This window comes from Sinocyclocheilus rhinocerous, unplaced genomic scaffold (assembly GCF_001515625.1).
Source record: "Sinocyclocheilus rhinocerous isolate Xijiao unplaced genomic scaffold, SAMN03320098_v1.1 scaffold1149, whole genome shotgun sequence".
NCBI lineage: Eukaryota > Metazoa > Chordata > Actinopteri > Cypriniformes > Cyprinidae > Sinocyclocheilus > Sinocyclocheilus rhinocerous.
Genome location: NW_015664180.1, coordinates 878,932 through 894,789, shown reverse-complemented (window position 1 = coordinate 894,789; position 15,858 = coordinate 878,932). Strand labels below are relative to the sequence as shown.

Sequence of the window (15,858 nt, the reverse complement as noted above, 5' to 3'; positions counted from 1 at the left end):
TAATATAGCCTACTCTTGATCTCCTGATCTACTGTAATGCTCTCTTTTAAGGCCGTTCAAAGACTTGTATTGGTTTGTCGTCTTTTTAAGATGTTCTACAAAGTTTGTTAGCCTATACTTGAATGAATAAAGAAGCCAGTTTATGTGGAACTTGATTTAGTTGCATTTTTAAAGAGTTTGCCAGCCTGCGAGCTTGAAATCATCACAAAATGCTTTTATTGTGCTTTGTTGAATGTCATTCATAGTTGTTATAGAGCCCTATGAAATCCGTTTTATTTTTTCCCAAATTCCGTTAAAATTTTTTCCAAATTCCAGTTTTAGTTCTTCTGGATTCCGTTTTTTTTCTGTTTTAATTTTAATGGTTAAATTAAATTTTATTCATCAGAAAGCATGTCTAATTAATTAAAATCATGAAAATTACAATATTAAACAGCAGTTTATTTAAAGTTTAACAAAAATAACATGTTTAAGGTCCTATGAAATTTTTTTTCTCAAATTCAGATTTATTTTTCTCTAATTCTATTTTCCATTAATTTTCTGTAGGCCTATTCCATTTGAATGGTTTCATTAAATACTAATAATCAAAGCATCTCTAATTAATTTTATATATATATATATATATATATATTTTAAATTGATTTCTGTTTTTCCAGAAATACTGTGTTGTCTATTTAAATTTTTCTGCTAAATAAATTCTGGTAAATAATTTTTCTGGTGGATATTTCTGGTAAAAATAATGTTTTAATCATAATTTTATTATTAGTAGTAGTACTATCATTACATTAAGTAGTCTTTCTGTCACAGTTTCTTCAAGTTAAACCAAACTTTTATTTTGGCGGGTTGCTGTAAAGACCTTTAAGTTTCTGATTGAATATGATATGACAATAGTTTTTCTCAAATGGAATGGTAAAATGCTCATGAAGTGACTCAGAGCAGTTCTGGAGATTGTATTTATGTGTTCATGTACTCATATATTGAGGTGGCAGAGGCAGAAAAACTTGCATGCGCACTTCAGTAAGTGTGTAGCAAACGAAACCGTGCGTCTGCGCCATTAATTCACACAGAGACATGCAGAACATGCAGGATTCATATAGTATTTTTGCAGCTTAGTATTCACAGACATTAGTCCATATCGCGTTTTGATTTAAGTGTACTGGCCTACTTTGTTGTATCCATCCAAAATTAGGCAAATTCCGAGACATTTTGCCTTATACAGTAAATTCTGTTTTTATGACTGGATTCCATGGATAATGTTTCCGCTGAAATCATAGGGCCCTATTGTTAGAAGCAGGTGATGTCCATTCAGCTTTTCAGTTCATAATTTGAATGACTACGAGAGGTGTTTTTGACAAGATTTTGTTTGTAGTTATAAAGATGTGTAAATGTTAATTGTTTGACATTATAAGACATTAATGAGATTGTGTAACTCTTCTTTAGTGCTTCAGGACCTTTACAGATTGTGAACTTTTTAAATGTTATCATCTATCTTATTGCATTTGCCGCGGTCCTCCGGTACCTGCTGTGTTTGTTTATGTGGGTATCATTAAGCGCTCACAGTGGACTTCCAAAAGCGCCCTGTGTTTTTAAATGTTTTGCTCAGACAAAGTTTGACAAAGATAAAGCACTGTTGTCCAAAGTCTGGCCTTGTGCTTGTGAGAATCTCCAGGGATCTTGGTCAGACAGGTGAGATGTTGTTGTTTCTGAGTTTTAGCCAGTACAAGGTGCCACAATACACAGATATTTAATAAAAAAAAACTACTGCCTTAAAATTTGAAGGCAGTACTTTTTTTTTATTAAATACCTGTGTACTGCAGTACAATATCATAATTTCACACAAATTTCAGTACTTAGAAACTCAATATGGTGAGTGAGATTCATGAAATGAAAACAAACATAACACTCCAAGTAAAATAGTGATGAACTTTATTACAAAAATAAAAAACACTACTGAGCCATGAAAATGTACTGTACTGTACTTTTTAAATACATATATATTAATATATTAATTATAACTTGATCATTCATGTTAGTTCATAGTGCATGAACTAATAATAACGGAGAGGGGAGCGCGTGCGGCCGCCGGACTCCGCCCCTTACCTGGACCCTTCCTGATCGCTGCCCTTCCCTTCACGAACCCCGCAGCGACCGATCGTTTCGTGTCTTTACACATCAATGTATCGTCACGAGCTGCAGGGTTTAATTTGGATTTGTCTGTGCATGTTTTTTTTACACTCATAGATTTTGTTACCATTGCTATGCATTATAAGACTGATAGACTGCAAAGGTTGGACTTAAAAATCATCAAATGTGTTCTACTGAAGAAACAAAGTCACCTACATCTTGGATGCCCTGGGGGTAAGCAGATAAACATCAAAGTTTCATTTTTGGGTGAACTATCCCTTTAATTCAAAAATGTATTAGTAAATTATGAAATATCAATCTAACAATGAACAATACTCTTACAGCATTAATTATTAGTTAATGTTACAAATGGACTCTTGTAAAATGTCCATAAAGTGTTATTGATAAATTGGTCGACTTGTAATTTTTATGATGAAATTTTATCATAATTGATGGTCAAATATTTTTGGAAAGAAGCTGACAAAAACATCTTGGTTACATTTATTGGAAAAAAAAGGGTAAAGTTTTATATTATTATTTATTGCAGGTTGTATCTTCATAGTTTAAATTGTAATTCTTGTGCATTGTTGAAATGAAAAGTAATATATTTGAGCATACATTTACAAATTTACAAATTGCAAATAAAAATACACGTGTGTCATTATACTGAACTGTTGAACCCTACACTTAGACATTGTCGGGTTTTTTTTCTTAAAAAAATAATGCAATATACTGACGTTAAGTGCAAAGTAATTTATCATAATTTATTGATAATTACTAAATCTATTGACAGTCATAGTTTAATTGCATTTTAATTGCCTGAGGATGTTTATTTGTTGCATTAGGTATTGACAACAAAATTTGGCTATCAATCCAACCCAATAACATAGTTTTAGAAAGGTGAATATAGGCCATATATGCATGCAAAATTAGACTGTACACCGTAATTAAATATTAAAGAGTCAACAAGTAAACAGATGACTGTGTTTACCAACGTTTCAGTGTTTTTGTAACGGCAGTAGGGCGTCAAACATGCGTGCCGTCGACAGTCGCCATTACCGCCGTTGCTATTCAATTAGGCGAACGCTCGTCAGATCTCAAGACCTTAGCGCAGGCACACTTGTACACCACAGGGGAGGTCTTTCGGCCCAGGCAGGTACACAGCAGGAGCACGCACCTGTGCATTGAAGCTTAATGAGGGAGCAGTCACCTGCTTGTTCCCTTTGCCACCTCACAATTACTGCTGAAACTCCCTCTACTTACACCTTGGACCTCAGAGGGGCTACACAACTCTCCTCTGATCAGCACAAACACACACACGCTTTAAAACATTGTTAATCAGTCCCTTACATCAGAGAGATGCAGAATAATGCACATCAGCTTTTTGGGTGCATAGCTATGGACAGGGCATTTTATAAAATCGATATGTCTGCTTGGAAAGGTACCATCCGTTACAGTGGTAGACTGAGTAGGTGTAATCTGTAAAGAGAGAGTGAACGTGACCTGATTTGGTGTGGAAATTTGTAAAGTAGCTTTTTAACTGTAGTTCATGCCTTGTGAACCTGGTCTATTCATACTTGACCTCTTTTTCTCTGTCTCTCTCTGTCTGTTTCTACCTTTTTAGATCCGATGGGAGAAGAATATCACATTAGGAGAGCCTCCTGGATTCCTGCACTCATGGTGGTGGTATGTATCGATCTTGTAACTCAAAACCCCTAACATTCTCTGACGGTATGGCCATGCTAGCTGTTAGCAGCAGTAGAGGAGCCTAAATGAACGCTGGTCCATTATTCTTGGAAGTAGGTGTCTGTATGTTGCCATACAGCATTAGGCCTGTTTTATACACAGACGTTAGAGTAAAATGCTGTGGAAGGATTTGAAGATCTTAATGTATGACTGTTGGTTGATTTCAAGACAGGTTCTTGTATTGGTCTTTTCTCTGTGAACCTTAGCCAGAATAGAGGGCATATTTAATTTGAATTAATTACGTAAATTAAAATTAGGCTGTGAGGGGTCGATGTACAGTCCATTCAGTAAGATCCAATATTCACAACCCTGTTGAAAAGACCAGGATTGTGCCTACAAGGCTTCTTAGCTTACTTAAATAGCAAGTTTCCCTTGGTCAACCAACAGAGAACCCAGACTCTTATAGTTAAAGGAGTAGTTCACTTCCAGAATGAAAATTTCCTGATCCTGATTTCCTCACCCCCATGTTATCCAAGATGTTCATGTCTTTTTCTTCAGTCGAAAAGAAATTAAGGTTTTTGAGGAAAACATTACAGGATTTTTGTCCATATAGTGGACTTCAACAGGGACCAACGGGTTGAAGGTCCAAATTGCAGCTTCAATGCAGCTTCAAAGGGCTCTACACAATCCCAGCTGAGGAATAAGTGTCTTGTCTAGTGAAACGACCAGTCATTTTCTAAAAAATAAAAATAAAAATACAACTTTATATTTTTTAACCACAAATGCTCGTCTTGCACTAGCTCGACTTATCGCATTATGTAGTCAACTTGGAAAGGTCACGCGTGATGTAGGCGGAAGTACCGACCCAGTGTTTACAAAGCGAAAGTCCAAAGAAAGTCAAACTCCCCTTACAAAAAAACAACAATGTCGGGTGATTTTGAAGTTGGAGGAGAAAATGAGTTTTTTGCCCGACCCTACTTTTTTGAACCAGAGTACACAGATGAAGAACTAACCACGTGTGACCTTTCCAACGTGATTAAGCAATGCATGAAGACGTGCATGCGTATCGCAGAGCTAGTGCAAGATGAGCATTTGTGGTTAAAAAGTATATAACTTTTTTTTTTTTTTTTTTTTAAGAAAATAATTGATTGTTTTGCTAGATAAGACCCTTATTCATCTGCTGGGAGCGTGTAGAGCCCTTTGAAGCTGCATTGAAGGCAGTTTGGACCTTCAACCCGTTGGCCACCATTGAAGCCTACTATATGGAGAAAAATCCTGGAATGATTTCCTCAAAAAACTTAATTTCTTTGCGACTGAATAAAGACTTGAACATCTTGGATAACATGGGGTGAGTAAATTATCAGGAAATTTTCATTCAGGAAGTGAACAAGGCTACTGCTTTAACCAGCTTTTTTGCTAGTAAAAACATGGCTAAGCTAGTGGACTAGCTAGACTAGCAAGAAGCTGCCATAAACCAGTTTGCACTTGCTTGGAAATTCATGCTTGCTTGTCTAAGCTAGTGTTTACAGCAGGGAACCCTCGTGTCCTGGAGTTTTTTTGTCTTCTGGTAATTTTTCGGAAACATAAATTTTCAAAGTTTTGTCAGTCAAACTATCGAGCCCAAGGTACACAACAGTAGAACCAATCAAACAGACTGTACACCTATCCATTACGGCCTTATTTCACTGGATCCAAATGAAATATGGCATCTATCCTGACTTGGGTCCATTAGAGACTCTCATGTTTGTCTGGAATTCACGTTATGTCCTTAGCTTACTCAAAAATAAGATCAATGTGTGTAGATCAGGTTCACACAGAGCAGTGTGTTCATTTATCACACTCAACTTATTCTCCATTTTGGATTACTGGCTCCCCTCTGTGAGATTATTAGAGGAGTCTAGTAGGTTTTGGAGGGTCCCTGTATGGTGTTGACCCTATTGGAGGAGCGTCTGTCTGGAGCTGTAACATGTAGAGGAGGGGGGTCGTGTCGGGGTTTTAGGGACTCAGAGGGGCCACAGAGTACCGCCCTCTTCACCAACCCCCCTCCCCCAAACAAAAGGGCCAGATGGTAAAGGAAAGCCAACCCCTCCCCCCTGTGCGTACCCCCACCAACCTTTGTCTGGAGGCCTGTCCTTTGTTTGCGGAAGAACCCTCAAACGGATTAACTCCTTGCATTCCAGTCTTTGTGTTAAACAGCCAAATCTCCTTCTCTACTGCCCCCCACCCACCTTTTGCATTTTCTTCCCTTCTGTCTAAGGCAGTTTCCTGTTGTAAGGGGGTTTGAATGGTAGCACCAGGCTCTGGGGTGGGGCAGAAGGGGGTGGAGGCAAAGTTTGGTGAGAGGGGCAGTCATCCACATCTGTTGTAAGGCAAGCAAGGGGTTGGGGGTGGTGGTTTTGGTTGGGGTGCAGGTGTGGATCGCAAAAAAAGAAAAAAGGATGACCGTTTGCGATTTATCGTGCACATACATTTGTTTAATCGATGTCTGGTAAGAAAGGAGAAAGTCGAGCGACAAAAATGTTACATGGATTTACTTTCAGATGACCTAAAGCTGACATCCTTCTTTGTGATTGGTAGAGATGACAGAAAAGCCACACAGAAGTGTTCACCTCAAGTACATTAATTTAAATGCGACCAAGTAATGCAGGAAACAAAACAAAAAAAGAAAGGCTGTTATGATTGTGTGTGCATTTAAATTTCACCTGGATGTAAATGAAAACAGGTAGAACACAACATGTCTTTAAATAATCAATCATACTGCATAATTTTTTCTTCTCTGACATAACACAGTCTGCAAATGAAAAGGCAGCTGATTTACATATTACACTGATAAACTCTTAGGTCAGGTCATGTTTTACAATATTGCTTTGATGCTGAGAGCAAAAGAAACATCAAAATAATGTTATTTTTAGCAACATCATATGACCCCTTTAACAAATGGACATAAAGCATTTCTTTTATATTGTTTGGTTACGTCTTTTTGTTGTTGCATGAGCGTTGTATAATTTTCTAACATGTCTTTTCTGTGTAGTACTTCTGATGTATTGCAGCATGTTTTTAAAATCAAAATAATGGCCCAATGATGGATTAATTTTTCTAGTCTTAAAGTAAATAATTTCTCTAACACTGCCAAATGGTTATTTAGGCATGGTTTTAGGAAATTCTTATTCAGTCTTTTTATATTTTAATAGGTAAACTCTAATTATTTCCTCCTACATATTTGTTTCTTGCTGAATATATAAAAATATATCACATTGAGGTATTGGGAGTTGTTTTTCTGGGTGTATATTGTCTTATATTATCTATTATCAAAAGGAAAAAATGTTGGAGACATGGTATGGTGGGAAGTGTACGTGTACAGGCCTGTTGCAAGTGCGGGCAACCAGTGTTCGAATCCAGTTGTTTAGGTCATTGCCCAATCCCAATACCCTTTTTCCCCCCTGATCGTTTGCTGTAATATTTTAATTTTAAAACTACCTCTAGTTTTTCTTGTATGTATTTTAAGTTTTATTACTTTTTTAAATAAACAATTCAGTTTTTATTTTGTTTCAGTAGTATTGTTTTATTTTTTACATGACAAGATTTTGGATAATTTTACACTTAGTAGACTAATATAAGTGTCACACTTTGTATTTTAAAAGCCACTCAGGTATGTCATAGTGTCATCACACCAGCTTTTTAAAGACAAACTTTCCCACATTTCCTCTGTGTTCATGCAAAGTACGCAAGCATTAAACGAGTTTTCCTGCTGCAATCAAGGTAACCGAACTCACTTTTTCAACAAAAATCGTGACTTGCTCGTGCTCGCCATTCCTCCCCACCTTGATGTGTGTCTATTTGCGGCTTTTCAGTAACAAAGTGTAACTGGCGTCTTATTTCATTTCCCCTGCACCCTGATTGGATTTGAGATGGTCCTGCTGTCTCCCTCCAGCAGCTTTCCGACAAAGCTGCAATCTCTTTAACGGCAGCTGATAGATATGATAATGCCGCCTGGCTTTATTGTGCACTGACTGAAGGGCGAAGAACAGGCATGACGTTCCTCTGTCAAAGTGCCTTTCTTGCTTTTTCTTTTCCCTTCCTTTCACCTGTTTTATTTGTTTCCTGGTTTATGGCTTCTATAGGATGTGAGGTGTTAATGTATGGTACCTCCTACTGAGCACTCATTTACGCACTTATATATGGTTCTTGTAATGCATCTTGTCTTCCTTTTTTTCTTTTTCTTTTTTTGTCTTTTGTGTCTCTGCTTACTTTCTCTCATTTAGATGGAGTAGATCATCCCCACCATTCTTATAAATATATCGCCTCCACATATAAAGGAATAGTTGACCCAAAAATTCTTACAAATACGTGACATTATTTCCTCTGTGAAACTCAAAAGGTGAATTTTTGAAGAACATCTTGACATGAATGAGGACTAAGGCTATTTCTCCAAAATGACAAAATGCAACATTGGTCCAAAGAATGCTGTAGGCTACCAGTTTTTGAAGCTTTACAATGGCTTTGTGTGAAGATCAGACTGAAATTTAGGCCTATGTGCCCTAGCTGTTTTTGATGTTCATGAGAGAAGTTTGATTTGTGAATAAATCATTTAGAGTCTGAGAATCTTCATCCATTTCTCAGAAATGGTCTGAATGATTCATTCATGAAATCACAGATTTATCATATGAACTACCTTTATGGTACTTTTGTGTCCTTTTGAAAGGTCTTAATTTATTGTAATTTCATAGAGAAGGGCGACCAGTGTGGTCTTTAAAATTGTTCTTTTTGTGTTCCATGGAAGATACCCTCATTTTGTTCCAAATCCATGTAATTTTGAGCAAGTGATGACATAATTTGGCTGACCTATTCCCTGTAAGAAGTATGAATTCAGTCTGCATTTAAATCTAAACACTTGATTTTTGCTGCAGTTCCTCTACTTTTGTAGTCTGATGAGCTGAATGTTGTTTAACCTTGCTCTCTTATTCCACCCATAAACAGTGAGTGATTTATGAAAGCTGTCATAAGCTATCCTTTGCGTTATGCTCACGAACACAAATCCGTCAAATGGTTTCCACTCCACGGCAAGATATATGAAATGGGTGGAAACTGATTATCCCCATTGACCTGTCGCCGTGCCGTGAGCGGCCTATTTTGTCCTTTTTGCAATCTGTCACATCAAACGTAAGCTTTTTCCCACATTCAGAACAGAAGTCTAATTTTGTTACATCAGCAGAAATAATGCAGAGTAGTAAAAAGTGCTGCCTCGGAAGATGGAACAACTTGCGTTCGTTTTTTTAAGCCCTGCTTCAGCAGCTTTTATGAAGCGTCCATTAAATCAATATCTAAAGAGTGAGAGCAGTTTAATGCCGACCTGTTTAACAGGTACTTATTTTCAATGAAGTAATTAAGGGACCATTTGGAGTGCAACCCGCTCCCCCTAGCAGCCCTTAAGGACTGTATTTCCTTAATTAACAAATATCAAGCCTAATTGATTAGCCACTTACAGGTCACACCTCATAAAGTGGGAAGCTATCCAGGGGTTATGATTGTAGTGACCCAGCTTTGATAGAAGCTGTCAAGTTCTTCTGAGTGTGATACTGAAGAAGATTGGTCTTCTGTTCTTACTCTGACGTGCCTTTTACAGTGTGCTGGAGCCAAAGCTTGATCTGAAACCATTTCGCATGTTTACACCACAGAAAAATCGAATCTGCATCGCCCCCTGAACCCTGCGGGTCTCACATCTTGCATCACTAACTTGAAAGTTATCAGAAGTTTTCATAACAACTCAATCCGGCAAAATCTAAATTAAATTAGTTTGAATGTTAAAAATACATTGTATCATTGTTATAAATGTATTGCTTTGAATTATGTTTCTTAGTAGTTTCGGTGGTTCCATCAAAAAAGCTCAGAATGGTGAAATTACTGAATTAAATTATATAAAGGGTTTTAAAATAAACCCTTAAGGGTTGTAAATGACAACTCCAATGTTGTGTTTTTATTTGTGAGTAGGTGAGTTGCATCACAGCTGAGCACAAGCTTTTCTGTAAAAACATTTTTGGTAAAGACTAGGCTAATTGGAGAAACAAAAAGAAACAACAAGGCCTGGAACAAACCATGCCATTCTGTACTATTTTTCACATGGGCTTGATGTGTTAAGTGTACCACAGCCTGTTGGTGTTTAGATCGGCAGCTGTTTAGTTCGGTGAAGTTCACCCATGTATTTGATACTCAGCTTTGTTTATTCTGCCTTATTTTGCAGTGTATTCTGGGATCTGTACTGTGCAGCTCCAGATCGACGGGAGACATGTGAACATTCCAGCGAGGCCAAGGCTTTCCACGACTATGTGAGTTCCTATTTTATCCGCCATGGGGTTTGGTTGAACCTGAAGTTCTGCTGTTGGTGATTTCGTTAACCCAAATGATCAGGTTTACTGTCTTTTTACAGTTACCGGTGCTGTTTATCTTAAGCTTCGGTTCATTTTTGATAGAACGCATGTGCTATAAATATGTTCACCCAGGTTGTGACTTTTATCACAGAAAATTTCGTAATATCTATAAATATAATCGTAAATATGTGGTAGCTTCATTGTCTAAGTACCAGGATACACCTTTGGTTCTAATAAAGTTCTGGCACAGTAGCCCAGATGCTTAAAGGGATAGTTCACCCCAAAAATAAAATTCTGGTATAATTTACTTGCCTTCATGTTGTTCCAAACCTGTATGACTTGCATTCTGCTGTGTAACACAAAAGAAGATATTTTGAGAAATGTCTTTTCGGTCCATAAAAAGAAAGTCAACTGGACAACAACATCAAGATTTCTGGTTTTGTGTTCTGCAAAAGAAAGTAAGTCATACAAGTTTGGAACAACAAGAAAGTGATGGACACAATTTTAATTTTTGGATGATCTATCCTTTTAAGGCTGCAGGATTAAGAGTAGGCTGGGCTATCTTGAAGGTCTGCACCATGACCCTTTTGACCCCTTGATCTGCGGAAGACCTTTAAGTTAGTATTGGAGAACTGGAGTAGCATGTGTGGACAACCCTTGAGCTCCACCAAAAAGGGTAGTTCTTTGGCTTTCCAACTGCAAATGACCATGTTAATGTGACCACAAACACTGACCCTTGCTCAACCCTTGGGCTCAGTCTTGAAGAGTTTGAGTGTTCGCGCCTGTATCTACAATTTGCAGAATACACTGGGACCTCTTTTCCACTCTGCATGTTTTCTTTGGCAGACATTTAGCGTCAAATATAAATTGTGCAAATATCTTTTACCCGACACATTAGCAGTGTTAAAACCTCGTGAATACGCTCCAGAGGAGGATAATGTGTCAAAAGATTATATGAAAGTAACTATGATTTACCGCTAACTGTTAGCACCAGAGTCTCACCTGGGCCAGATCTTGGGGCTTGAGTCATGAAAGGGATTATGCGTCTATTCTTGCCTCAGACATTTAATTTACTGGACCTGCTAGCAGAGAACAGTTACAAGTTTGTGTCAGCTGCCTGCTGAAGTTTCAACCAATTGGAATCTGCTCGCCTGTGTACGGCCTCTATAAGATTAATTACATGGTTAATTAAACGCCATGCTTAATTAAGTCTGACGTGTGTTCAATTAATCTATACGCCTAATCATTTCTAATACCCAATGGACACATGGGATTGTCGAAATGAGTGTTCTGATGACCCCCTCCTCCGCACGACTGACCACCCGTGCTCGACGTTGACGCGGCTGTTGTGAAACAGGCTGTCTGCTCCGATTGACTGTTTGAAATGCTCGGTGGCCTTTAAGTAAACTCTAGATAAGTTTCTAGGCTTTGCTACTGGACCTCAGGGACTCGGCGAGTTTGAAAGGCTCAGATATCCTGCCCCCGAGTTCTAGTCTGAGGATTAATGACCGGTTTCCCCTGACCTTTAACCCTCGGCAGAGTTCAGGAGGTCAGAGCATATCCGGCCTGTGTTGTGTTTTCCCAAATCTTTTCATCAGGCTATTAATCTCCATTTGCCTTCATAATGTTGAGTCCAGTGGATTAATTCTGGGTTTGGGGTTTTTATTAATTGGGCTAGGATGAAGTGAACACGTCAAGTTCGTTCCTCGAGGGTTACTCAGCACTGTTGAGCGATTTCCCCAGCCATCAACTCTCGATCCAATGGCTGGCCAATTCTTGGAAGACCTGAGCCCACTTTCTGTCTATTTTTGAGGCTTTTGTAGACACCAGGCTAATGTTGTGTGAAGAGTCTTACGGTGGAGGTCGTGACGAGTTTTGGTGGTTATGGGGGTGGTGGAGATGGAGGACGAGGAGGAGGAGGCAGCGGCAGCGGCGGAGGTCCCATGGGTCGCGCCAGACCTGTCTCCGTCTGATTAACTTCAGCTCTGGGATCCCCGTGGACTGGCCGCCCCATCAAGCCTGCTATCTCAGGCAAGGCTGATAACAGTGCCCATTCCCTAGCGTGTCAGTGGATCAGGGGCAGAAAAACAAGCGGGTTCCCATGAGTCAAATCCTCCTCACTGTCAGCGCCGCAGTTATATTGGCTTCTCCAAGTCAGGGCTTCAACGGTGACTAGGTTTTTGCAGTCATAGCATTAAACCGTTATGTTTTTTTTGTAAACTTCCTGATGGTGGAATTTGGGGAAACTCTGACTCTTCTTTCTTTTTGTCTACCATTCTTTTCTCTTTTTTACTCAAGTGGCCAGTGATGCACTTTGTGCGAGTAAGTCCTCCAGTTGGGAGGAAAGATAATGGGATATAACATGCAAATCTTGAGATCTGTGGAATCTGGTTCATAACTAATCCGACGATTGCTATAGGATTGTGACTCTGGCTTGGCTCCCAGAAGTGGAGAGCCAGTTCCCCAAAACCAGGCTGCCACTAGTGCCACCAAGAAACCCTTGATACCACATCTTTACCCCCCCCTTTTTAAAAAGACAGGGTCATCTGGAAGTACTTCAGTCTACTTATAGACAAGCTATTGAATGCTACTCTCAGTTATAGAGGATCTGAAATCAGCATTTAGTCCAATATTAGGGATGCTTACTGAATAGAAAGAAGGGAAAAGAGAAAAACATTGAAAGCAGGATATAGTGGTACCTGCTCACTGCAAACTTCCTAAAACTCCCACAGAAGCCTGTCTTCCATCAGAGCCTTTGTCTAAACCTCTGTATTTAGTTACACCAGCAGAATGGTTTGCATATTTGTCATGTAATTTTGCATGTGGAGTTGCTTGTAAACAGATGAGTTCATAACTATATTGTTCTGGTGAGTGATTTTAAAAGATCTTATCCTTTATTTTCTGATCGCCGTCAGAGCTGCGGCCTAGTAGTTTTTCTTTTTTTCTTTTTTTTCTTTTTCTTTTCCAGATAGTGGCTTTTCCAGTTTTATCTAGATGGTAATCCTGGTTCTGTGAAAAGTCTGTTGATGTTCATGTGATAATTGCACATTATTAATTTGGAGATCTTCAGGAACTCCACCACAAAAAATTTCACAAAACAAGCTTTATATTTTAACACGGTATTTCTAATATAAATGTATCTATATTGGTTGATATTGTATGTATGTTATTGATATTGATATTGTATATATGCTGGCATTGGATATTTATTTTATTGTAAATGTGCTATATTTACATTTAAGTTTTTGCTGTCACATAATGCTGACTTTAAGATAATATTAATAGCCTATGTTATAAATGATAATTTAATTAATTATACAGTATTGGTTAAGGTATATATTTAGAATGGACAGATACTAATAAATGAATTTAATAAGCAAAATGGTACCGATATATTAAGCATCACCAGCAAGAACCTGTCTAATGTAAATTCCCCGAAGAACCAGGTCAGGTGAACCCAAAACCAGCCTAATTATTCATGGCCTCCTTAGATTGATAATTCAACCAAAAATTTTTATTTTTATCATTTATTCAGCCTCTTGTCTTTCCAAATTTGTAAGTTTCTGTCTTAGGCAGAACACAAAAGATGTCATTTTAGAAGTTCTTCAAAGTTAAATTTTTATGTTCAGAAGATAAGACGGTGTGGTCCAAAACCCCATTGACTTAAATTCTATGGGCAGTCGTGCACATTTGGAAAAACCTTTTTGGGCGAAGTATCACTTGGGTTTTTAAGACTAATTAGTACTTCAGGTGACCTACTAACTAGTCCATTTAAAAACAACAACAACATATTTTTGGACATCCTTAATGTCACCCAACCTTTCTGCTACATCAAGTGTCACGCTCTGAAAGATGGTTTTCCCCATCCCATCACGTACTGACAGAAACATTGCAAGTACATAATGGAGGTCCTTTTCTTGACCCTCAGCACTCTTGAGTTGCTCTGTTACACCGTTTAAATTGGAACATAACTAACACTGATTTCAGCCGTCACATATGCCTACACGACAGACATGAGCGTTCCTCAATGACACACTTACGAGGCGAAAAAACTCGGAGAGGACGGAAGAGCGACAGACGAACATGTTTTTCGTTGCGGCATCTTTTGGCAGCGTTCTGCGTCATTGAAAAGACAAGTGGAGGAACAGGTGGTTTAATATATCCGAGCGTTTCAAAAGTGGAAAGTGAATAAGCATTGGTCATTGTCTTCGTCTTTCTTTTTTCATGCGCTTCCAGGTGGTCCTGATGACTAATGTGTGACTGATTTTAAATGTGAGCTACGTGCCGCTTTTCTCCTCTCACTCTGAGCTGTTCTCACGGCATCATCTGCCCTAGCGTTCACCTGTCTGTTTTTCCCCTTTCGTATGCTCAGTTTCTGCCCTTTTTCATTTTAAATCTCTCAAAAATGCCTCCCATTCTCTTGCTCTCAATGAGAATTACCAGCTTTTTGAAAGATGACAAAAAGGAATAAACCTTAAAGGAACGAACAATGACTAACACACGTTTTCACTCAAAGGCTTTGTCGTTGTTCACCTTCATCTTCCTCTTTGTTGATTTTTCAGCTGAAAAACACCAGGAGAGAAGCATATGTTGTATTTTGGATGCTGGTCACCAGCATGAGATGTTAGCATGCTAGTGTCCCCACCAGGCTTCCCAACTAGCTTCTAAGACTTGTTTTGTCAAGTTTCACATAGTTATGCCTGTTCACCAGTTAACCCAGCATGGAAATATGTTTAAAAAATGTTTTTTCCTCTTTTACCACCCCTTTTCTATCTTTAAAGAGTTCATCAAGCTTTTATGACTTTCCTGAGTGTGTTGTGTTTAAAAATAAGTGTGAAATGTGGTCTCTTTGTTTTGTCTAGCCATAAGAGACATCAAGAGTTACTTTGACCCTTTGTTTGTTGTTTACATTTCAGAGCGTCTGGATATAGGTTGTGTCTGAGGGTCATTTATTTATTTTGAAATTCTACCACATCTTGCTAGATATTTACTAAGGTCTGAAGTTTAAATATTGGAAGGGCCTTGTTTCATCTTCAAGAGGTGACCTGTATGTTATCAATCCTGTACTATAGTTACTTGTCTTATTAGCGCTGTTTTTGTTGTCCCTTGGCTTGTTGGTACCGCTTTGTGTCCTTTTAATGTGTGTTGAAGCAATCGTCACGATGCAGTATATGCATATTTTGTATATTTTCTTGTAAGTTGCTCTGGTGAGGCGGCATTTGCCAAGAAAATAAATGGAATTTAAATGTCATCTGTCTGGAGGAGGTGTGACCTGAACTCCGTCTGAATTCCCACAATTGCAAGTCTCCCTCCCAAGTGCTGTTTTGATCTAAACTCCGTCGTTACTTTGAAGATGGCCGGCCAACCCAGATTTAGGTCCAAAGATACTCGTTTCTCACAGAAAATGGAATAAATTACAGACATTAAATGAAAAAAAAACAAAAACAACAACAACTGGTAATTCTCCACAGGCAACATTGCAGATATTGTTGCAGCATTACCACTGTCGTGCAATGTGGCTTTCCAGTTAACATTACTTTAGGTTTTGACTGATAACCAATAGGCTACATTTTATCATTACTAGAATAATTTATGGTCTGCAATCAAGCTGTCTTTTCACTATCGCTGACATTTGCATACTATAGTCGCATTTTGCCCCCTAGTTGCAGTCACTCGAAACGTTACT

At 38.4% G+C, this 15,858-nt stretch overlaps 1 protein-coding gene across 2 annotated transcripts in view; it reads left to right on the top strand.

Moving 5' to 3' along the window:
* Positions 1-15,858, top strand: part of LOC107729707 (single-stranded DNA-binding protein 3-like) — a 62,212-nt gene that overhangs the window by 8,471 nt on the left and 37,883 nt on the right. For both annotated transcript variants that reach the window (XM_016540376.1, XM_016540377.1), the window contains exons 3-4: positions 3,746-3,807; positions 10,046-10,130. In XM_016540376.1, the coding sequence (XP_016395862.1) occupies positions 3,746-3,807; positions 10,046-10,130 (147 nt within the window). The remainder of the gene's footprint in view (positions 1-3,745; positions 3,808-10,045; positions 10,131-15,858) is intronic.